Source organism: Eurytemora carolleeae, unplaced genomic scaffold (assembly GCF_000591075.1).
Source record: "Eurytemora carolleeae unplaced genomic scaffold, Eaff_2.0 scaffold52, whole genome shotgun sequence".
Taxonomy (NCBI): domain Eukaryota; kingdom Metazoa; phylum Arthropoda; class Copepoda; order Calanoida; family Temoridae; genus Eurytemora; species Eurytemora carolleeae.
Window position 1 is genome coordinate 161,500 of NW_019396055.1, and position 26,254 is coordinate 187,753.

General features: G+C 34.0%; 1 protein-coding gene across 1 annotated transcript; it reads right to left on the reverse strand.

Moving 5' to 3' along the window:
• Nucleotides 1–833: 833 nt before the first annotated feature.
• LOC111707002 (pro-resilin) lies at nucleotides 834–26,254 on the reverse strand. The gene is made up of 6 exons (XM_023479976.1): nucleotides 26,197–26,254; nucleotides 4,295–4,718; nucleotides 4,121–4,236; nucleotides 2,948–3,032; nucleotides 1,666–2,865; nucleotides 834–1,598 (listed from the first exon to the last, which is right to left on the reverse strand). Exons 1-6 carry the CDS (start codon nucleotides 26,200–26,202, stop codon nucleotides 1,585–1,587), a joined length of 1,845 nt encoding a protein of 614 aa, XP_023335744.1. The 5' UTR covers nucleotides 26,203–26,254; the 3' UTR covers nucleotides 834–1,584.

The window sequence follows — 26,254 nt, forward strand, 5'->3', positions numbered from 1 at the left end:
GTACAGTTACATTCACCATTATCTTTATATTACAAAGATTATAGTCAGGTCTTACAAGATTTAAATTCAAACCTTTTTCAGCAGAAGTTATTTCAAACTTATATTCTGAAATTGTGAATCATTACTTCAAGGTTTAAGAAAATGCGTTTTTAAAGTTTAGAAACTCTTTATATCTCCGGTAATATTGAAAGCACAAAAAACGCAGACCACTTTTTGGAAATGCCAGGGCTAGGAGAATTATGTAATAAATGTTTCAAGAATCATACATGTTAAAGTAGATAGAAGACTAAATGTCACAAATAAATTCAAATACCAAAGACGACTTTCAAGTCGTCTTGCTATTGTCATGTTGCGTGGGACACCCTGTATAAGAGAGGGTTGGGAAGACTAAATAAATATTCCGACTAGAAATGTCGTCTTTCAAGACAATATTTCCTACGATATTTCTTAAGCACAATTATTCCAAGTTTAAACATAAACACTAAACAGCCGTCTATTTGTGTGGTAATTAACGTCGTGGTCCTTAGTCGTAAAGGAGTTGAGTTTTTGCCACAAACTGAAATGATCTAATCCCTATATCTTTAAAACCTGATGGATTGAACCTTTCATATTTTAAATTTGGATTAGTTGATTCAACAAAAATTATAGTTTGACATTAGGTTGCAAAGATAAAGGGGTTAGAAAATCGGAGTTTGTGGCAAAGACTCAATTCCTTTGCCAAATTGTCTTGTAAATGTTAAAAATAATTATGTTTTCATCCAGTTATGAAAGGCCATAATAGTTTAGTTTTCACATCACCATATATTCCAAAAATAATAAATACAAGGTTTTTAAAGTATTATCTATTTCAAGTCCAAATATGAAAATACACAATTACGAAAATTTCCGTAAACGTTTTAACAATAATAAAAATAAAAGAAAATTTTCTCTCTGAGAAAATATTCTGTTTGTCCAAAATTGGTAACAATGCGTCTACCTAAGTATAAGGCGCTTTGTACTTTGGAAATATATCAACTTATGCCTTATTTAAAATGTAAAATTGGACATAAACATAAACAAGGTTTCTGAATATTGAACCAGATTCAACATTCAAAAAATGAATGCAAGACAAGTGTAAAACATTCTATAGGATTAAAACTAAAAACAAAATAAAAATCATTTATGTAAACACATCTTAAACCAAAATAACTGTTTGCAAAAGATTTTTAGAAGGTCTCCGTTGATAGCAGTTACATGAAATTTAAATTAATAAATACATAAATACATGAAGAGAGGACTAGAGTTTTGACTTCTAAATAGATAAGGAATGCCATTTCCCTGTAAAAAGGGGGAATATAAAAACACATAAGAGTAATGCCACAATTTCAATTGTTAATGCCGACAATTTAATATGGCCATTGTGAGCAGAAAATTTAAAATGGCCGCTGCTAGCAGCTTTCATTCAGAAAAGACAATAATGACCATCGTGTGGAGAATAGTTGTGCTGTGGATATATGAATTTGATTTAAAATGGCCGGTAAGGATGATGATACTTCTGTGAATGTTGTTTTGTAGTACTGTATTGAGGTTTAAAGTTGTTTCTGCTTAAAAAGCATAGCCTAAAACAAACAAAGATTTAAAAATCGGAGGAAAGCTTTTAAATATTCTTGTTAGTTGAAAACATACCTGCAGGGACGGCAGGAGCATCATAGCTGCTTGCAAGAGGAGCGTTAGGTCCACCATAGCTGTCAGAGACTGCAGCAACTGCGGAGGAAGCAAGGGGATCAGCAGAAGGTGATCCATAGTTATCATTTGCAGGAACTGCAACAGACAGAGTTGAGTCTCCAAACCCAGATTCAGATCCAGCTGAATATGGGTCCTCGTTGGAGATTGGAGCAGCTTCAGGAGATCCATAGGAATCAGGAGCAGAGATAGTTGGACTACTGATAGATCCTCCACCAATAGGATCAGCAACAGGGGAGCCATAGCTGTCATCAGCAGACACTGCATCAGATGAAACTTCATATCCAGATGAAGCAGCAGAGTAGGATCCAGAGCTAATAGGATCAGCAGATGAGAAGTCGTTGCTGGCCACTGCATTGAAAGACCCAGAGCTACCAGAGCTGATAGGATTACCAGAAGGAGAGCCATAGCTGTCAGCAGGAGAAACAGCATCAAACGATCCAGAGCTTGAAGGTTCAGCAGAAAGAGAACTATAGCTGTCAGCAGAAGAAGCAGCATTAAAAGATCCAGAGCTTATAGGAGCAGCAGAAGGAGCACCATAACTATCAACAGCAGAAACAGCATCTAAGGATCCTGAACTGATAGGATCAGCAGAAGGAGCACCATAGCTATCAACAGCAGAAACAGCATCTAAGGATCCTGAACTGATTGGATCAGCGGAGGGAGCACCATAACTATCAACAGCAGAAACAGCATCAAAAGACCCAGAACTGATAGGATCCGCTGAAGGAGCACCATAGCCATCAATAGCACTTGCAACAGAACCAGATCCAGCTCCTCTTGGCTCTCCACCAAAATCATATTCCACAGCAGGGCTAGCAAATCCGGTGTCTGAGGTAGGACCTCCATATCCAGAACTTACAGGCTCAACAGATGCCACAAAACCTCCATAAGTAGGAGGACTGGGCTCAAAAGGACCAACAGCAGAGCTGGAACCATATCCTTCAGAAGGTATAGAGATAGGGGCTGCAGCAGGAGCTCCGTATCCATCAGAGATTCCACTAGCTCCTCCTACATTTCCATAGTTGGCGTTACCGGATGAACTTGACACGGCTCCTCCATATCCAGAGGACACAGTACCACTGAAACCACTGGATACACTGCCAGAGGGGGGACCATAGCTGGATGAGGGCTTTTGGTAGCCTAAATTCATAACAATATAAGTCTAAACTTAAGCAAATAATCGTAACTTAATAATTTACTAAATTAGTTTAAGAATTATTACCATTATTTCCTTTTCCATTATCGGAACCAGCAATTCCTTGTCCAATGCCTGATAAGAAATCTCCAGCAGATTTGATTATAGATCCCTTGATAAATAAAATTTAGTTGCATACTGTTCTGAGAAGGAGGGTTGTAACTTGCAAGGTTTGGTTTAAGGTGTTGCTGTGTTGACGAGAGATGCATATATGCGTGTACCCAGTATTTGAAAAGATTCAATTTTGATAGATGGATTTTAAATGATGGGTCCTCTTGGTATATTTTAACTTAATGCTTGAGCACATATAACATTATCCAGGGCTTAATATTTGTAACAAAAATATATTATCTAATAATCCTTAAATCCCTCTTGAATATGCCAACATGTTTTGTTATTAATGTTGAAGAATATTCTTCGATCCGTACCACCATAAGGCCTCGCCCATTTACAAATACTCACTATAGCTATCCTTCCTTATCTGTTCAGAATACAGAATAGCTTGCATGTCCCTCTCCCCTCCCCCCTAACACCCACACCCATCCCCCCTGCTTGGTCTTAACTTAAAGAGTAGTTTTACGTCAAATAATTTTGGACAGAACTTGATGAGAATTGACCGGATTAGTGAATTAGTTCCGTGTTTTCAATCATTTGCTTCAGACTTGAACAGGAGGACTAGACCTTAAAACAATTTTCACCCATCCTATTATAAGATGTATCTTCTCATCAACAACATAAACTTTAAAAAGACAATAATTGATCTTTTTCATAATGTATAATTTTATATCTGAGGAAAACCATGATTGTGTCTAATTATTGTCATATTCCTGAAGGGTCTCTAACTGGTTCTAAACCACATAGTTATCTCTTAATATCTACATCAAATGACCCATGTTGAATAAGAATGGCCTATTGTATGTGAGCGCGTATTTTGCAAATATTTGATTAAGTTTATTTTCAAACCTGGGCTTTACCGCGCCTTTGAGGGGTTTAAGCTTCTCGTAAAATCTTTACGATGAAATTAACTCTTAACAATTGATCGACTTAAACTTAGGACATTAATTTGTTTTTAGAAATAATATTACATCTTGTTGTTATAAATGAACCTTTCTTCATTTGAGCTAACTTTAAGGAAAGGAGAGCAAATATAAACCAATTCTACTTTTTAATGGGGTTAAGTGCAACTAAATAATGAATTACCTTGGCTTGAAGAATTCCGCCATCAATCTGGATAATTCCACCCTTCACCTTCCTGATAACATCAACAATTCCGGAGAAGATGTTTCCAATGTCGAATCCTCCTGGCTTTCCACCGCCTAAATATGTTTCAGTAAAGTATTAATCTTTAACCTTTTATCCTTTCTTATATGCTACCTCCATTGTAAGATGGTCTGCTTGGTCTGTGTGGTCTGTTTGGTCTTTTAGCAGGTCTTCTTGGTCGGTAGGATGGTTTCCCTCCACCTACTCCTCCTTGTTGAGATGGACCAATAATTGGCCCTTGCGGTGCGCCATATCCACTGGAGATTTGGCCGGATGGAGCTCCATACCCACTGGAGACCTGGTTAGAAGGAGCTCCATACCCACTGGAGACTTGGTTAGAAGGAGCTCCATACCCACTAGAGACCTGGTTAGAAGGAGCTCCATACCCACTGGAGACTTGGTTAGAAGGAGCTCCATACCCACTGGAGACCTGGCTAGAAGGAGCTTGACTTTGGGGTACTCCGTAACCAGCGGGGATTTGAGGTGCTCCATTGGATACCGCAAGTCCCAAGACAGCTATGCTTATCAGGCAGAACCACTGAAATATCGAACATTAAATACCCGTTGTCCTTTTCAAATAAACATCTTTATTACAAATAAATATAAGTTCTTGTACATATTTAAAAGTTCTTTTATCTTCCGTAAACTTTATTTGTATGCTAACTACAGTATGAATAAGTTTAGTAAATATGCAGAAACAGATTAAATGCATGAAAAAATTAACTATTTATCTATGTAACTTCATTGGAAGATTATACAAATGATGCATGGATTCTGATAATGCAAAGAATTTGCTCCGGTCGATAATAAACTATCATTTATTTTAAAAATGGAAATATTATCATTCTTAACTAAACAAAACAAAAACTAAATCTTGTTTTTAAGGATTAGAATATTTTAATAAGGAAATGGCTTTAGAAAGGATAAATGTTGTTAGGATAGAAAGGATGAAGGCTGTTAGGATAGAAAGGATGAAAGTTGTTATGATAGAAAGGATGAAGGTTGTTAGGATAGAAAGGATGAAGGTTGTAAGGATAGAAAGGATGAAGGCTGTTAGGATAGAAGGATGAAGGTTGTTAGGATAGAAAGGATGAAGGTTGTTAGGATAGAAAGGATGAAAGTTATTATGATAGAAAGGATAAAGGTTGTTAGGATAGAAAGGATGAATGTTGTTAGGATAGAAAGGATGAAGGCTGTTAGGATAGAAAGGATGAATGTTGTTAGGATAGAAAGGATAAAGGCTGTTAGGATAGAAAGGATGAAGGTTGTTATGATAGAAAGGAAGAAGGCTGTTAGGATAGAAAGGATGAAGGTTGTTAGGATAGAAGGATGAAGGTTTTTAGAATAGAAAGGATGAAGGTTGTTAGGATAGAAGGATGAAGGTTGTTAGGATAGAAAGGATGAAGGTTGTTAGGATAGAAAAGATGTATATTGTAAAGGCTGTTAGGATAGAAAGGATGAAGGTTGTTATGATAGAAAGGAAGAAGGCTGTTAGGATAGAAAGGATGAAGGTTGTTAGGATAGAAGGATGAAGGCTGTTAGGATAGAAAGGATGAAGGTTGTTAGGATAGAAAGGATGAAGGTTGTTAGGGTAGAAAGGATGAAAGTTATTATGATAGAAAGGATGAAGGCTGTTAGGATAGAAGGGATAAAGGATTTAAGGATATCAGGGATGAAGGATTTAAGGATAGAAAGGATGAAGGTTGCTAGGATGAAAGAAAGGTATATGGCTAGATGGTTTAGTGTACTGTAAAAAGGAAAGTAATAAGGATGAGTGTAGAGGGTACTACATGTATTGCAAGTATAAGAGGAAGGCATTAAAAGAGCCATTATTCAATATTTAGTACGTGTACGTCTTTTCATCTTAGGTTCAGAAGAATAAAGAAAAGAAAGAGAGAGAGAAGGATATTTTTTGTAAATAGCAGACGTTGTCAGGTTTAAACTTATACTAATCCATGCTTCTATACATACATAATACTTAGAGGAACCTTAACCTAAGTTAAGATACACAAAACTGCCGGTTTATAAAGGAAGAGGGGTAGTTGTGTAGGATTTATAAAGGAAGAGGGGTAGTTGTGTAGGATTTATAAAGAAAGAGGGGTAGTTGTGTAGGATTTATGAAGAATGGAGAGTAGTTGTGTAGGATTTATGAAGGGAGGAGAGTAGTTGTGTAGGATTTATATAGGAAAAGGAGTAGCTGTGTAGGATTTACGAAGGACGGAGAGTAGTTGTGTAGGATTTATATAGGAAGAGGAGTAGTAGTGTAGCATTTACGAAGGATGGAGAGTAATTGTGTAGGATTTATATAGGAAGAGGAATAGTAGTGTAGAATTTACGAAGGATGGCGTAGTAATTGTGTAGGATTTATTTAGGAAAAGGAGTAGTAGTGTAGGATTTATATAGAAAAAGGAGTAGTTGTGTAGAATTTACGAAGGATGGAGAGTAATTGTGTAGGATTTATATAGGAAAAGGAGTAGTAGTGTAGAATTTACGAAGGATGGCGTAGTAATTGTGTAGGATTTATATTGGAACAGGAGTAGTAGTGTAGAATTTACGAAGGACGGCGAGTAGTTGTGTAGGATTTATATAGGAAGAGAGTAGTAGTGTAGGATTTACGAAGGATGGAGAGTAATTGTGTAGGATTTATATAGGAAAAGGAGTAGCTGTGTAGAATTTACGAAAAATGGAGAGTAGTTGTGTAGGATTTATATAGGAAGAGGAGTAGTTGTGTAAAATTTACGAAGGATGGCGTAATAATTGTGTAGGATTTATTTAGGAAAAGGAGTAGTTGTGTAGGATTTATATTGGAACAGGAGTAGTTGTGTAAAATTTACGAAGGATGGCGTAGTAATTGTGTAGGATTTATTTAGGAAAAGGAGTAGTAGTGTAGGATTTACAAAGGACGGAGAGTAACTGTGTAGGATTTATATAGGAAAAGGAGTAGTAGTGTAGGATTTACGAAGGACGGAGAGTTTAATTGTGTAGGATTTATATAGGAAGAGGAGTAGTAATATAGAATTTACGAAGGACGGCTAGAGTAGTTGTGAAGAATTTATAAAGAGAGGGGGAATAGGGTGGTTTTTGGAAAGAAAAGTGTAGTTCTACGAATTAGCCAAAATATGGAAATAGTTTTATAAATATAGGATTTACTAGTTAAAATCAAAGGACATGAAAATAAAGCAAAGGAACCAAGTTTGCCATAAACTCAAATTTTCTTATCCCTATATTTTTGTATAAAAAATCCAAGGTCTACGAAATCGTACTGCAAAGATAAAGGGACTATTATTTTTTGAAAAATACTCAGTTCATATTACTGTAATGGATTCAAATAATGCCAACACGTTTAGTGGCTGAATGTAAGGAATAAAACTTTTGCTAGCTCAATTTAAAACATTTAAAACATCGACAGGGCACACCTCACCACCCATTTTTTAACAAATAAACAAGCACCAACACAAACACAAATTTAGAAATACAATTATAGTTATCATGTTGTTCAAATTTACTTTGATGTATTTAAGATGTTTTTACTTTTATGTTGATGAATAATTTTATTTTGACAAGAAAATTATCTTTTTTCATATTTCAAAATTTGTGGTTACTTCCCCCCCCCCACACATAGTTTATTGCTGTATGTTTCCCCATTGTTTGTTTGTGTGTATAGTGTGTGTATGTAATGGGGGGTGTGTGTGTGTGTTATGGTAAATAATATTCTATAAAAGACCCTGTAGGAACTATAGATACAGCCCCTAGCTACAGATAAACTAAGTGTTAATAGGTCCATCATCATTCCTTCATTCAGTCCATCTGTCATTCCTAGCTGTAGTTCACATTCAGTCCATCTGTCATCCCTAGCTGTAGTTCACATTCAGTCCGTCTGTCATCCTCAGTTGTAGTTCACATTCAGTCCATCGTTAATCCCTAGCTGTGGTTCACATTCAGTCCATCTGTCATCCCTAGCTGTAGTTTACATCCATCTGTCATCCCTTGCTGTTGTTCAATTCGACCAATCTGTCATCCCTAGCTGTAGTTCACATTCAGTCCATAGTTCATCCCTAGCTGTAGTTCACTTTGCTCTATCTGTCATACGTAGCGGTAGTTCACATTCAGTCCATCTGTCATTCCTAGCTGTAGTTCACATTTTACGTTTTTATACAGTAAATTTTTAATTTAAAATACTTTAAAACACTTTTTGTAAATATTTTCCTGTTTTTACCTTCTATTTTGCTTGATCAAATGACTGGACTTTGTTCTATCAGCTCCATTAACCTCCCCCCCCCCTTCCCTGCTTATCATGATGTTAATATTACTAGAGAGGGTCTGGTAAAATCATGTAGTATAAATTTTCATGATAGTTATCTTTACTACATATTGTTTCTGATATCATTAATCCACTACAAATTGAAAAATTGAAAACTTCCCTCCCATCCAGCCATCCCCTAAAGACACTTGAATTAACCAAAGGGATGTTGTTTAGTGTTCCCAATCATTTAATTCTAGATTTAGCATAAAACTTTGCCGGTATGCTTAAACAACACTTTTTTAGCTATTCGGTGAAGTTTATCTGATTCCTTTAAAATGTTGCGAATTAAAACCAAAGTTTATGAATTGATGTTTGTCAGACGCTGACCAAGTCAATTATATCATCCTTTCCTTAGTTGATCCGTTCGTAGTTAATCCGTTACTAGTTAATCCGTTAGTAGTTAACCCGTTACTAGTTAATCCGTTACTAGTTAATCCGTTCCTAGTTAATCCGTTACTAGTTAATCCGTTCCTAGTTAATCCTTTCCTAGTTAATCCGTTCCTAGTTAATCCTTTCCTAGTTAATCCATGTCTTAAAGCCTAATTAGGAATTTTCAATGAGTTCCTCCTATCTCTCCCAATGCGGCATAACCTTTAATTTACATAACTATGTTTGTGCATCAAGAAGCAAATTATTTTCCTTTAAGGCTAATATGAATATGAATTGTGAAGATGTATACAAGGGGAGGAAAATGTCAAAGACCATGAATACAGATTCAAATACTGAGTATTGTATAAAGTTAAAGAATAGAATAAAGTATAAATTTATCAAAGAAATGTTGTTGGACAAAATATTTAACTATTCCCTTAAAGGGACTGTAAGTGTAATTTAAAGTAACATTACATGCAAGGATGGCTTTGCTTGATTCCCATTTGCTACCAATAAAAGATTTGTCTGATCAAGTATGAATTAGATATCAATATTCATAATTTTGAAAACTGTTTACAAATGTAGTTTCTTATACAAAAGTGACTAGCGGATTTCTGCTGCAGGAAAACGTTTAGATATTATTAGAAAGAAACTTTTTTAAACCTAGAAAAACGACAATATTTTCCAAAATTTGAACAGATTAATATTTTAAGGGTGCCGTTGTGAATTGGGCATTGTCATCTTTGCATAAAGGTTCACTGGCAATTACGCTTTAGAGTCCTTATAAGAATGAAAACTTTTGAAAATAAAAATCAAATATCAAAAATATCAAAAATAACTTTTCTCTTGCATCTCACCTTTAACCCGGTGTGAACATGGTTAAACATTATCAAAATATAAAGCTACGAATGAATAAAATATCTTTTTTAAAATGGTGTGCGCAACGGGGCTTGAAAATATGAGGAATGTGAGTAGTGCTTGGTTTTTTCCCCAAAAGGCCTTGAATTCAAAAATTGTCCATTTCAATAGAGGTTTATATCTGCGGATTGCGGAAGCGTGTTTTCCGGTATTCCGGTTGCGGTTTGCAACTTTTATCGGATCAAGGAAAAGAATCCTAAGAAAAGATGAGCACAGGTCTAGACAAACAAATATATTTCCGCTTTCATCAGCTGGCGTACATATATCATTTAAATAAGCGTCATGGTATTTTTTCTTTAAAAACATCGGACCAACAATTTAATGTTTAATTGTGGATTTAGTTGAGAACAATAAGATAAGATATATACTACAGGGTGTCCCAATAAACATGGGAATTCAGTGACGAATTCGATATCGTCTTTTCAAATAATTCTTTGATTTAGTATTTAGTATAGTGATAGTGATACCTACTGAGAAAGCTGTAATCTGTAAGAGTTTCGTCTGCTATGTTCACAATTTGTTTGTTTATGTTTTGACTGCATACGGTTGTACTTAGTAAAACAAGAAAATTGGAGTATACAAACAGAGTAAACTTGTCCATCTTTACTGTTCATCTTGCAACGACATTATAGACACATCTTTATAGTCTTTTACCCATTTCATAAAATATACTCTAGCAGACATAATAATATTATGGTTTTTGAAATTAGGTATTACAATGCTAATTCATAACAAAGACGATTTCGAATTCGTCACTGAATTCCCATGTTTTTTGGGACACCCTGTATATATATTGGGGTTTTTACATTTAGGATGACGAACTAATAATCTTTAATTATAATAAGCTTCGGGTTAATTTTTAAATTTCAGTTATAAAATTGTCTTCTAATTGTATAGTACATTATTTGACAAAGAAAGAAACAAATGGGGAAAACAATGAAGGCTTATTATATTCCGTAGAATCGTCTCTGAACTGAATTAGGTATATAACATACAGTAGTAGGCGTTAATATCAATACAATGAAGACGACTTTCGATTTCAATTTTTATTCATATAAAGCTTTAGACAACATGGAGAATCTATAAGATTAAAAACAGATTCTCTGTAATTACTTGTAAACTTGCAATTCAAAAAAAAGCTTATGAACAATCCAAACTTAAATAAAAATTCGACTTCTTTGTATTGATATAATTGCCTACCACTGTATTATATGTGATACTAAAGATGAACAAGTTTTTATGTTTGATAATGGTGCAGATGAGACTAAAAGGGTTAAGCACTGAGATTAACCAAAATTAAATGGAACGACTGCCAAGTGCATTTACAGTTTTTATTGTTGCACACGGTTACTCGCAAAGGATGAGACTTCAGAGACGATTTCCTTATGTTTATGATTCCCTGCAACATAAACTTGTTTCTTTCTTTTTCAATTTATTAGTTAAGTATTTTAAATAAACAATTTTCAAGCAGAAAACTTAATTTAATCGTCAAAAAGTAAGAGTTTCCGGTCGTCTTTACAGTCTCAAACTTTGTGGGTAACCCTGTACACTGTACTGTGCGGAAACTACAGGGTTACCAATAAAGGTTAAAATTCAAGGCATTATTAAAAACCAAATTGAATATTAAACTCCTGGGCTTTTAAAAGTTTTAGGTTGTTATAAAAGACTCATCCTTTTTGGGTATTTTTGTATTTAGAACGGTGTGCAAGTGTGCTACGCGTAAAACGTGCAGTACATAATGTTCAAATTGGGCTGAGATTGCACGTCGCACAAATATATGTATCTAGAACATATTATGATAATCTACCATTATGTGTATGATTGAAGATTATTTATTACAAATAAAATTCCGTTTAGGATTGGGAGTGTCGTTAAAAACCAATTATTTTTGATAGATTATTCTTCAATACATGTTCATGAGGCAATTTGTAAATTGTTTAGGCTTCATTGAAATTTAGCAGCATAAGAAATAAGAGAAATAAATTGTTGTGAATCCACCATTAAATCTGATAATACTTTGAGTTATTGCGTAATATGCCAGCATTTGCGTAAATGAAAAATGAGAGAAATGTCGGCAATCTTTTGTTCCATGGTGTAATCAAACAAACTAGAGACAAGGTCACATTCAATTTGACCATTTGTGTTGCATATGGGGAGTTCTCTAAAGAATCTTCACTTTGGAGAAGTAAGCAAGGTCAAGTTTACACAGTGACAAACCGTCTTCAATAAATATCGTTTAACTTTTGTTTTCAGTTTTCAAAACGTTTAACGTTTTTTTTTTACTGTTGTTGTTGATTATATTTTGAGATTGGCCAATGATGGTGGAATAAAGATTACGTAGAATTGCAAGATATGGGAATTGTAACTTGAGAACGGCACAGAACTTAACTCTATACGGTTTAAACTAAACTTGCAGAGACTCCAACGAGTGGAGAGGAAGACATCGTAAAACGGGGATTCTCACATTCAAACATTTTTTGCGTATTTTACTGCCAAATAAATTCCGAATTCAGTCAAACAGTTTTTTACATTGAGGTCAGGCATGGAACATTAGACATTGTTCATGGTTTTTATAAGAATACTAAATAAGGTTTAATCGATACTTTTAAATTTTTAAATAAAGGAAAAAAATATTGATTTGATAAAGGAGAACAACAAGTGTTGGATCTTTTATGAAGATTGGGAAGGAGGGAGGAGGAATGAGCGATGGGGGGGGGGGGAAGGNTAGGTTTACGGGAAAAATGGGACGGAAAGGCCAAACTGAAAGCACTAAACTAAAGTTTAAAAATGTTTCAGTTTAAAGAGACTATAGACATAATTTCAAGTGACCCTACATTTAAATATTTGCATATCTGTTTTACAACGGTATCCGTTAACCCTTAATCTGAATAACGATGAGGAAGATATCATCGTTTTTCTATCTGAACAATTGTTCCATTGACAATTCCATTTTTCTCCACTGACGCATTAATCCGAAAATCACTCAAATCACTTCTAAAGAGGCCACCAACTGAAAATTTTTAAAAGAAAAAAGTGTGATATTAGCTCAGACAAAGATTTAAAGGGGGGGTTCTTCTATAGCTGGGTGATTGTACTGACGAAACGTTCATTATTACATAATAGAAGTGATTTAAAGCACTTGTGTTGTATATCAGGAATAACAAATAATTGTGTTTATAAAAAAAAATATATTTTACTTAAATAGAATATTATGATAAATAGAATTAGAGGGATGAAAAGAAAAGGGACTAGACAGATAGGAAGGGGCTAACAAGAATGGGGTTGGATGATTAGATTGGATGGACACTTTCATTTAAAGGTCTCACGCTCTTAAACAAAAATTGTTGAGAATTTTGTCAATTACTTCTTAACAACCAAAGCTGACAACAAGTGCTATCTAATGCTAAAATGTACATGTAAAGAGGTACAGAAAAGCATAAGTGAGTTAGAACGGTAAAATCTAAGCCCAAGGTGTTGCGACACTTCAAAGTCAACCCTGTCTTAAAAATTGATGAGCTGGATGAATCTATGTGTGGGGAGGATGAGAAGTGTAATATGTTGGATGAGACAGTTAGGTTGAAAGGAAAAATTCGAAGGATGAGTTGGATGAGAAGGTTGGATAATACTGCTGGATGGGTAGTACAAGAAGTATGAGTTGGATGAGAAGGTTGGATAATACTGCTGGATGGGTAGTACAAGAAGTACGAGATGGATGAGAAGGTTGGATAATACTGCTGGATGGGTAGTACAAGAAGTATGAGATGGATGAGAAGGTTGGATAATACTGCTGGATGGGTAGTATAAGAAGAATGAGTTGGATGAGCAGGTTTGATGGGAAGAAAAAGTGAGATAAAATGAATTGTATGAGATGAGTAATTGAATTAGAATGAAATGTATATTTCATGAAAGAGACAATTAAAAATTAAGAATGAATTCTTTTGTTCTTATAAACCAACTAAAATGCCGATTTTAAATGTTTGATATTTTAATTAATAATAAAGACGACATCCAGTCTGATCCTTACCGAATCTAGATTCAAAGCACCATGCCGAAGATTTGCCCCCTGTAGATATGTAACAAAGGAAGCTTTAACCAACTCATTTTGACCTTCCCCCGCCACCCCAATTGAATATTAAACTCCTGGGCTTTTAAAAGTTTTAGGTTGTTATAAAATGTCAAAGACCATGAATACAGATTCAAATACTGAGTATTGTATAAAGTTAAAGAATAGAATAAAGTATAAATTTATCAAAGAAATGTTGTTGATCCACCCAACCATCCACCCAAACATCCACCCAAACCTCCACCAAACCCTCCCACCCAAACCCTTCACCCAAACCCTTCATCCAAACCTCCACCCAACCCTTCACCCAACCATCCACCCAAACCCTCCACCGAACCCTCCACCCAAACCTCCACCAAACCCTCCCACCCAACCGGCCAACCATCCATGCAACCCTCCCATTTTTGGTATTCATCCTTTTCCAATATATCTGGAAATTTTTCTCTCACATTTAAAAAAATATTTAATTTCGACCCAACATTTTTTAATTTTCTTAAGAAGTTTTTGCCAATTCCTGTATGCAATCCCTCAACTTTCATATATCCACTGCTTGTTAACTTAATGTAAAGCGTTTCCTTCTCAAATATTGCCGGAAAATCTACTCTTTTCCGAAATATTTCACCTGAGGGTAGGGGGATAGGAATTGTGTACATTTTACAGTGAAGTATTAGAATAGAACTGCTGAGGGACTGGTTTAGGGTAGATAAACGCTTTCCTACCTTGTCTAGAAAGTCGAATCTTTGTTTAAAAAAAAGTTCCTTCCAGTCCCAAAACTTGAGCACTAACGCTATTCCACAAAACTTTGCTCTTTTATATTTTAAGTTTACAAGTGCACATAGCTGCTTTGGGAGAAGGGGGGGAGGTTGGAGGGAAAAAGAATTCAACAAATATGTTTCCTTTATTAAATGTTATGTTTGTCTTAGATTTTCAGGTGTCTGTGAGTGGCCATCAAAGAATACTTGGGTTTAACTCTAAAGTTTAATTAACTGCAAATCTAAGATTTTTAACATAAAACTTTAGCCAGCTAAAAAAAATTGGAAAACATAAAATTCAACAGGGTCATTAATACACAATTTTCTAAATACAATGATAGACAGATTAGTTGACATATGTGTATTGAGTAATGTGACTGTATAATAACCAAAAAGTATACAAATAAACAGATAAACAGGCAGATAGATAAAAAGAAGTAATGGCATATAATTATACTACGCAATTATAGAAATAAGATGATCAATAAACATTTACATTTTGACAGAGTAATAGACATATATACAAATATACAGGTAAAGATAGGTAATCAGATAGATAAACAGATAGTTTAACAGAAAGATAGACTGAAAGAAACAGATACGAAGACAGGTAGGTGAAAGATAGACTTATAAATAGACAGTATAAGTTGACAGATAGGTAAACAGATAGTAAAACAGAAAGATAGACAGATAAGTAAACAGAGAGGCAAACGGATAGTAAAACAGAAAGATATACAGATAGTAAACAGATAGGCAAACAGATAGTATAACAGAAAGATAGGCTGATAAAGAACAGATAAGTAAATAAGGTAGGTGACAAATAGATTAATAAATAAACAGATAGGTAGAAAGATTGATTAATAAATAAACAGATAGGTAGACAGATAGATTAATAAATAAACAGATAGGTAAACAGATAGATTAATAAATAAACAGATAGGTAGAAAGATTGATTAATAAATAAACAGATAGGTAGACAGATAGATTAATAAATAAACAGATAGGTAAACAGATAGATTAATAAATAAACAGATAGGTAAACAGATAGATTAATAAATAAACATATAGGTAGACAGATTGATTAATAAATAAACAGATAGGTAGACAGATAGATTAATAAATGAACAGATAGGTAGACAGATAGGTAAAGACTAGACAAAAAGTTTACAAGACGAACCATATTCCCCCTGACCACCAACATATTCCGTACATTAATCATAATGTTAATCAATTTATCTTCGAATTGCTAATTTTAGCAGAATAATTAATCTTATCAAATATTCAAATAATCGTCCGATTAATCTAAGAATTAATCTCCAAATATTGCCCCAGGGCTCAAAATAAATCTGTTGTATCACTTGATATAATCTCTAACTATTTATACAATATAATTGACTATCTCAGATGTATAAAGATGATGTGTCCTGTATAAAGATGATGTGTCCTGTATAAAGATGATGTGTCCTGTATAAAGATGATGTGTCCTGTATAAAGATGATGTGTCCTGTATAAAGATGATTTGTCCTGCTCGAATATTTCAGGATTTCAGGATTAACGATAAATAACCGTTGTTTTCAATTCTTATTTTCTGGTCGATTTTTAGTATCTTTGTAATGTATCCCAATGTAAGTTAAAGAAGATGGGTACACTGGATAGATAAATAAAATCCTAAGGATGAATGAATGAATGAATGAATGGAATATTGAAGGCGTTAATGAATGATCGTTGAATATATTAATAATTTGCTCTTCCTTGAGTATATATTAGTAAAGTACGAACAGTGTACTGCCTTTATATTCTTTAGTACAAAACCAAAATAATTATCAAATTAGATTGAAAAGTGTTTTATAGTGATAGCTAAAATAAAACGGAATAAAAGTCGTCTTTTCTAATAATGTTAAAAAGAAATTCCCCGGTCAGAACTTTGGAATTTGTAGAAGTTACAGCTAATATATATATATTAAATTGTCCAGGACTCGAGTTTATAATTAATTGAATGAATGAAATACGTAAATTGTAAACTTTTTGTTATGTACAGGGTTAGCCATAAAGGATGATACCTCAGAGACGACTGTATGGAAGTTTTAATGCTTGTTTCCTTATATCCTGGACTAAATTCACTTATTATAACTGTAAACTTATTTTTCCTTTAACAAATCATTAAATTAGCCATTTAAAGAGCAGATTTAAGGCATAACACTGAATTTTAGCTTGAAATCGACGAGATTAAAAACGTCTTTTCAGTCTAATCCTTTGTGGGTAACACTGTACATTGTTATGTACACTGTACATTGTTATGTACACTGTACATTATTATGTACACTTTACAGTGTATTTGAACATATACTGTAATGTTCAGTTGCACAAAGAAGGTCAAGAAGAAACATACCTGAAAAATAAAAATAGAATTATTAAAAATGTATTTATCAAACATTCTACATATAATCGGTGAATGTTTTCTAAATAAGAATAAAATTGGGGGAGGGGTATTAACGCGCCAAATATGTTAAGTAACCTGTGTTTTAATCACTTTAAAGTGTTTTAGCTTTAAATTCAAGATCGGTTACATATTTCATTTGTATTGTTGAAAAGTTTTTGATGCATGCTCCCCGACTTAGGTTCTGTTAGAGGAGAGGGGAGGGGGGTGAGGGGGGTTTAGGTAAAACGCAATTATCAAGACAAATTGTAAACATATGATTACTTGGCATAATTCAAATTGGCTGTTTGATGACGGCTTACTGCTTGATGACAAGACATGAATTTATTCGATCAAATGTATTCAAACATAGACAGAGAATAGAATAGACGAATCGGCACAGAAAAGATGGCTTTAATTGTTTTAATTTTTTTAGTTTTAGAATAGTTTTAGAATCTATAAATGTAAAAGCTGTAATCTCTGTTTGTCACCCTGTCTGTCTGTTTGTTTGTTTGTCAGATCATAACTCAGGAACCCCTAAACCGTTTTGTCTCAAATTTTGGTTGGGAAACTCGTGAGACGCATGGGAATGTTCTTTGTTTTGACATTCTAAGTTGAGCGGATCGACTTTTGATTACCGGTAAAAAAGTCTAAGTGCGGGTTAACGGCGGGAGTAACTTTTAGAACCCATCGCAGCGCTGGGTTCCCAAGCTAGTATAACATATGGGTGTAAATAATTAAAATTAATAATAAGGAGTATGAGTGATATTTGAGGATGAGTGATGTATGAGGTGAATGAGTGATGCATGAGGAGGATGAGTGATGTATGAGGAGGATGAGTAATGTATGAGAAGGATGAGTGCTGCGTGAGAATGAGTATAAGGATGAATTATGAATACATGAATGAGTGTATGATGATCGAAGAGTGATGTGATGAGGCGGAAGGGAGGAAAATTGAGATATTTGACAAGATTTTGAGAATCTCAAGTTTAAGATTATTATCACGATTCTACCAACCAATACCAATAGATTTAACTCAGATTTTAGCCTCCCTGCTTTAAAAGGTCACAATTATAATTTGTTTTATCAAACTCCCTCAGCTCATTTTGGATAAATCACAGCGACCCACCTTCCTTTAAAAAACTCAACGCTTATTTCCCCTCTTTCAGAAAAAATATGGTTAAGCTCGTCAGTTATCAAAGTAACAATGGCAAAAAGTTCATTTTTCATTTATCTGAAATCTCAGAAACATTTATGAACAGAAATGTGCAGATTTTTTTGACGTCTTCAAAATTAAGACTTTGGCAACCCAGACAAGTTTTATGCGAAGTTTGCGGCAAAAACTGATCCACGCGCCGCTGGTGCTCAGCTGGAAAACTTCTCAGAAATGGCGCGCAGGAGTAAATAAAGCTTCCTAGTAAAGATGGGAAACAATTTGATGCAAGTAAAATTCGAACAAGGGAAAATGTCAAAAAAAAGAGGGAACAGAAACTTTACAATGCTTCATAATAAACAACAATTCATCAACTTTAAATTAAAGTTGATGAGAAGGAAAATGAAATGAAAAACATTACACGCTTATCAATCTTGATATCCAAAGTGGACACTTTGAGGTTCAATGCACTTTTGAATTTGAGGATTAATGGTTGATCAATCAATTTTCCCTGCAAGAATAAACATTATGGGATATCGATTTAAATTAATCCGTATATCTCCATGAGATGGAGATCCATGCTTAATCTCCAGATTTAAAAATACACGGATCTTAGATCTTAAGCTCAAATAAGGATGAAAGCAAGAACGCTGGATGGATGAGAGAGAAGGATGAAAGCAGGGACGATGGATGGATGAGAGAAGAAGGATGAAAGCAAGGACGATGGATGGATGAGAGAACCATGATTAGTTTTTTGTTCCTGACTAGACATACTAATGGAGTTAAGGTGTGTTTGAGGGAANGACCGACAATACAATGGTTAGACATAAAACATTCATATATCAAACATATCAGAATGACTTGAACCACCACCGGACAGTATCTTTATCAAATGGCAACCACTGAATATTGAAATCCAACAAGTTTTAAAACATTAAAATCCTAAAAGCTGTAGCAAATGATCTGCAATCAATTAGTTATCAAGTTTAAAAGAACCGGACAGACAGATCTCCATTTAGAGACAAAAATGCATCAAGATTTTAGACAGAAGCCAGACCTAAAGTTGGCAAGAAAGACACCGAGACATCCACGCTTAATGCATCTGCTATGCATTTTTTTAATGTATTTTAGAATTTAAAAGCCAACACTCACGCTGTGTCAATCTTACAAACCAACAACCAAACATTACTACAAAGTTAATCCGTTGCAATACATACTTATAAATATATTAAACAATATTATACATTGTCTAGTTTAACAACATATTTACTTTTAAACTATTTGTTGAGAAACTAATTTACTGACCAAACTTCCATGAATAATTGAAAAAGATTAAGTCTGGATAAAATCTATTGTATCAGACGAACAATTAATTTATTGTTTAATGGTGTCGACACATCTTCCTAGTATTCACTATTGTGTGTTGTGATGAAAGTGCGTGTGTATGCGTGTTGGATTTGTGCGTGTGTCTCACGCAATTTCAGTGAATGGGCGTACTTTATTCACGTTGTCTACGTGCGTAGTATGTCCGTAAAGAAATTTTGGGAGTGGGCTACCGACCCCACAAGCACAAACATTGTTGCCTGACCCCCCCCCCTACAGACCTTCAAAAAGCCCCCCGCCTCGAAAATGTAAACCTTTAAACAACTCAGCCTTTTTTAATGTCCGTGACACTTTTCATTTGTTTTTAAACCAATCTTAGTTTAGGGTATGCGTGTGCCGAACGTTAATAAATGGATTTTAATAATATAATTTTAAATGTTGGGTTGAAAACTTTTCTTTTGGTTTTTAAGTTTTAAGCTTTCTTTTTAAAGATTGTAGTTCGCATTTAGAAGATTTTAGTTTTAAGATTATAGTTAGAATTCAGAATTTATCAGTCTAAAGATTTTAAATTGTATCTTTCAAATTAGATTTTTCAGCTTTAAGTTGAATTTAGAAGTTTTGAGTTTAAAGATTGTATCTAGTTTGAATTTAGAATATTTCAGTTTAAAGCTTCATGCTCCTATTTAGAAGATTTCGATTTAAAGATTGCAATTTGAATTTAGAAAATTTTAATTTAAAGATTTAAGTTTGAATCTAGAGCTCGGATTATGTAGTATAAATTTAGAAGATATTAGTTTAGAGATTGTAGTCTAAATTTGGAAGATTTTAGCTGAAAGATTGTAGTCTGAATTTGGAAGATTAAAGTTGAAAGATTGAAAATTGCATTTAGAGGATTTCAGTTTAAAGATTGCTAGTTTGAGTTCAGAAGATTTCTGTTTAATGATTATTGTTTGAATTTAGAAAGTTTAAGTTTAAAGATTGTATTGTAATATTAATCTAGAAGATTCAATTTAAAGATTTTAGTTTTAATTTTGAATATTAGTTTTAAGCCTGAAGTTTTTATCTTAGAAAAATTCAAATATCAAGTTTAAAACTAGAAGTTATATGTTTGAATATTAACACTTAAAGGTTGAAGTTTGAAGTTTGAATTTTATGTCTGAAGCAAGTTTGAAATTTACATTTTGAAGTTGATGTCTGAGGTTTGAAGTTTCATATCTGAAGTTTGATATTTGCAGTTTGAAGTTTGCTGCTGAATGACAGTGTATTGCGTGTGCTTAAAGTCGAGAGAGGATTTCCACGTATCCATGTTCATCTTATATCTCTTCCGTTCATCTTTCGACTATCTAGCTCGGTATCTATCTATCTATAATCAGGCCTGCGTGTATATGTATATCAAATAGGAAGGTTCTGATCTTTATTTGAATTTAATCATGTCAATTACATTACATACATAGAATAGAGGAGGAATATAGAGAACTTTGCAATGAATAATTTAAAAATAAAAAGTAAAAATTTTGTATTTGTTAAATAAATCTCGACTGGATGTGACGAAGGAAGGAAGGAAATGGAATTCTTGGAGACCTTAACGAGAATTAAAGCAACGTCGTAAAAACGCCCAGTTGTTTAGTGTGCTTGTAAAACTGTCAAAACTAGTTAAACTAAACTAGGAAAACTATCAAATACTAATTTGCTTGAATTAACCTATAATTGAAACAATTGTAGTTAAGTAATTCCAGCATGATAATCTATTATATAACAGCAGTATATAGGTTTACGGGAAAAATGGGACGGAAAGGCCAAACTGAAAGCACTAAACTAAAGTTTAAAAATGTTTCAGTTTAAAGAGACTATAGACATAATTTCAAGTGACCCTACATTTAAATATTTGCATATCTGTTTTACAACGGTATCCGTTAACCCTTAATCTGAATAACGATGAGGAAGATATCATCGTTTTTCTATCTGAACAATTGTTCCATTGACAATTCCATTTTTCTCCACTGACGCATTAATCCGAAAATCACTCAAATCACTTCTAAAGAGGCCACCAACTGAAAATTTTTAAAAGAAAAAAGTGTGATATTAGCTCAGACAAAGATTTAAAGAGTGCCGTTGTGATTTGGACATGCAATCTAATAAATCACGGGCAGCCATAGGAAATTTGAATTTCCGAGCTGGGTGAATCTTTCCGGTCCTAGTTTGTACTGTATCGCCCGGAAATTATAGGGTAAATAAAGCAGGCACTCAATAGGACTAGTCGGTGCAACAAGGTTGACGCGGTCAGACTTTAGGTTGAATTTACTTTTACTAAAGGATCAGAGGTGCGTGAAATGTACGGTCACCAGAAAACTACGTCTATATTCCTTCTACTAAAATGGCAATACAGAAAAATACGTCTATATTCCTTCTACTAAAATGGCAATACAGAAAACTACGTCTATATTCCTTCTACTAAAATGGCAATACAGAAAAATACGTCTATATTCCTTCTACTAAAATGGCAATACAGAAAACTACGTCTATATTCCTTCTACTAAAATGGCAATACAGAAAAAAAAACTAAGTAAATATGAATGCAAAGCTCCGTAATTTTACTCTAATGTTGAAAACTGGAGAAAAAATAAAAGAAGTGTTATTTGTTGCTGCAAAATTACCTCCCAGAATACTTTGCCTGGATTTTAAATATTATTTATGTTTAGTATCTAGTCTTATATTAATGAATGCTAAATTATGAAAATATGTTCATATTCATAGTTCATGAAGCATTAAATTCAATTAATCACCTCCTCACTGTATTCAGCTTGCAATTTTTCTTCAAGAGTTTTAATTAAATACAAATTGAATATTTTCATCTTAAAATAAATGATGGTTCTTAACTCTTGCCCAGATAGAGATATTAATATTTATAATTCATTGATAGATAGATGAAGATGCATAAAAATATAGAGATGAATAAACTTACAAAGTTATAAACATGGAAATTTTTGCTATCCTTACTACATAGCTTACTATTACAACGCATAATTTAACAATTGTCTATTTTGCTTTAAAATTGTTCAGACCAAAGATAATAGATTAATTCTCTGTTATGTGGTTCAGTTTTCTTCAAAATCCCCTCAATCATCCTTCTATCCCCTCCCCACCAAACCTTTCTATATTCTTCTTCTCAGCCCACCTCCCCACACCCAGCCGCCTCCAATAATCCTCTTCTCCCCCCTCCAACCAACCACCTCAAATAATCCTCCACCCAACAACCTCCAATAATCCCCCCCCCCCTTCCATCAAACCACCTCCAATAATCTTCTTCTCCACCCTCCACTCAACCACTTCCAATAATCCCCACCCCCTCCACCCAACCACCTCCAATAATCCCCCCATTCCATCAAACCACCTCCAATAATCTTCTTCTCCACCCTCCACTCAACCACCTCCAATAATCCCCAACCCCTCCACCCAACCACCTCCAAAAATCCCTCCATCCAACCATCTCCAATAATCTTCTCCTCCCCCCTTCATCCGACCTCCTATAGTTATATGCACCCCACCTTCCCTCTCTTATACTAACCTACTCTATTCAAGACAATCCATATCTAGAGAATGATTTTCAAAAGTTCAAAAGCTAACTAATAATTCACCAATGGTTAACCAATTTGTCAATATGTAAATCCACAATCATTACTATCCATTGTTGCCGGACACGCTAAAGAAATATTTTATTCTTTCTTATTTCCAAGGGACTGTAAACATTAAGTTCAATATCGCATTTACAACGGTACATTTAAAACTTTTATTTAAAAAATGCTAAAAAGTGTCCTTTCTTTTCTAAATAAAAAACTCTAATTGATCACTAGTGAAGGATCACTTGAAATGACGCGGAAAAGATATCCCTCTATAAATGAGCAGAACTTCAACTGTATAGATTTGAGTTGCTAGATATATATCTACGAATATGTTCTGTCCTGACCTATGGATATAAGAAGAATGTATGTATGCACTGTGCATTGTGATATGAAAGTGTATTCTGCATTCTGCACTTTTTATCTTCTTTTTAAACGCATTTGTAGGGTTTAGCGTAAACGTAAACTTAACTCATGTTTGTAAAGGTGAGATTATCTGTTAACATTGATATGATAAATATACATATATTATATGTATATAGTACAATACAGCAGATCAGGAATGTGTATTTTCCATGTCAAACTAGATCTTGTTGGGGGTAAAATTGCATGCAACATTGTAGAAATATTGGAAAGAAAAACTACTCATGAGAAAAATGTTTAAATACAGGATGCCCTAAATAAACACGAGATATATGCTTTACAGAATTAATATCAAGTTAAAATGTTTAAATAACTATTTATCTTTTCATTAAAGGGAGGCAATAGAGATGCAATTAATGTGCTATGGGACCCAAGGCAACGTAATATTCTCTCCTATATGTATTGCATCCTAGCTGCCTCACGTAAATGCAGAGATATGTAGTTTTTTTTAAACTTTATAACAAAGTATTTGAGTCTTTGCCACAAACTCTGATTTTCTAATCCCTATATTTTTTTAATCCAATGGCATAGACCTTAGATATTTCAAACTATGAATTATGTTAGATCAAATAATCTAAGTTTGAAATATCAAAGGGTTACACCTTCTGGTCGCAGAGATATAGGGATTAGAAAATTTTAGTTTGTGGCAATAACTCAGTTCCTTTTATGGAGATTTTTCCGCACAAGATTTTACATCAAAATCTACTCTTTACTAGGTTTATAAACTATAAAATCTATTTAGTAATATAACACATATTTTTGAGTTCAGAAATCAAATCTGATTAATGTTTTCGGAGTTGTATGTAAACCCGCAGAAAAATTCGCAATTGATTAGATTGCATCCCTAGGGTTGCAATCTAACATTGCGACACTGGTTTCAGGGTTGCAATGTAAATATCAGGGATTCTATAGTGTCATAAATTTGTTCAAAAGTGAGAAAAATACATTCCTTTATAAAATTATAAAAAGCTGGCTTTTTAATATGCAACAATTTTCATTGAATCCCGCTAATCTAAAAACTATTGCAGTGTCTTTTACTCTCAAAAAAGGAATTGAGTCTTTCACATCACCATATATCTGGGCAACCCATTATCGTAGACCTGAGATATTTTAAACTATAAGTTCTGTTGGATCAAATAATTTGTGTGTGAAATGTCAAAGATTTCTTCTATTAGGTTTCAACGATAAGGGATTGGAAAATACTAAATTCCCTAACACAAAGGACCAGATAAATATATCATAGAATTGTACTCAAACGCAAACATAAATAAATAAATAAACATATGCTTCAGACGAAGTCGGTTTTGGACACCGATTTAATTGTAATAAAATTTAGATTAAATTAACTGGTCAAGGCCGTTTGTCACCGCGCGAATTCGATTGATGAAATGATTTTGATAAAATTCGAAATATTTTTTTTATCGAAAGAATTTCAAAATCTGAATGAATTATGATTTATAAAATAGTTAAACATTATTGCTGTTTTTATTTGAAATTAAAAAAACTCACAGGATGTGACTCCCCACTTCTGCCAATAAAAACAAACAATAATAACGCTTTACAACCACCCTGTATCCTGTGTACCCTGCCTGTAGAAATAAGTCTTGAATGTATTAAAATACAGAAAAAATAAAAACAGTAGCTAGAAAAACTGTACAGGATGCAGTGCACAAATAAATTTGCATTATGTATTTCCTAATTGCATTTAAATTGCAAACCGATACGAATGTCGTGCAGTAGCGGTTAGATGATGGAGGAGGGGGGGGGGGGGGTGATGAGATGAAAAAATGGTAATTACTACGAAGTCTGGCAAAGTGAACGGAATTTTAACCTAATTATGCAGATACAGTTTGGTAAACTCCCACATGGTGTGGTAATATGAGTGTGTTTGTGTGTGTAAAGGCTTGCCAAGGTGTGTTCTAAGTGTTAGTGTGTGTTTCTATACTTCCGACAGAGTGATTAATCTAAACTGGACACTGGATCGTCCAAACTTCTTAGGTTTTGGACACTCCTTGATCTATGAACCATTCTATACCGTCTACACCAGATACAGACAAGCAATAAGAAACACTTTAGACCCTGCCTACTCCCCCCCCTTCCCTCCCATCTTCATTACTATTCTTCTTCTGCACGTGCATTAGGCATGATTACTGATTAGGCTATAACAAAAAAATTCTGGGCAAAGATTTAAAATAAAAGTTCTTAAAAACGCAATATTTTTTATATATCGTACATGAACATCGCACGCACGCGTGAAAATCTTTTCGGGTGTAAAAGGCAATTATCAAAAAAGTGTCCATTATTTTTTTAGTATTTGTAAACTTTTGATTACAAAAAATTCAGAATTGAGTCTTTCCCACAAACTCTGATTTTTTAATCCCTATATCTTTACAACCCAATGTTGTAGACCTTAGCTATTTCAACCTATGTATTCTGCTAGATAAAATAATCACAGGATTACAGCATCAGGTTGCAAAGATATAGGGATTAGCAAATTTGAGTTTGTGACAATGACTCAATTCCTTTTGATAAAAAAATTCATGAATATGAGGTCATTCTCACAGTAATAAAAGTTCACTTAAACACTTTTTGTCATTTTGCAAAACAGAGGTCAGCATAAATCACCGGGAGGTCAAACAAAATATTGACCTTGAAAAGTGTTGTCACGTGACGACCTACCTTCATGTTTTCCCAGGCGTGTTTACTGGGCGAGGGTAGAGTAAGGAATGAAGATGGG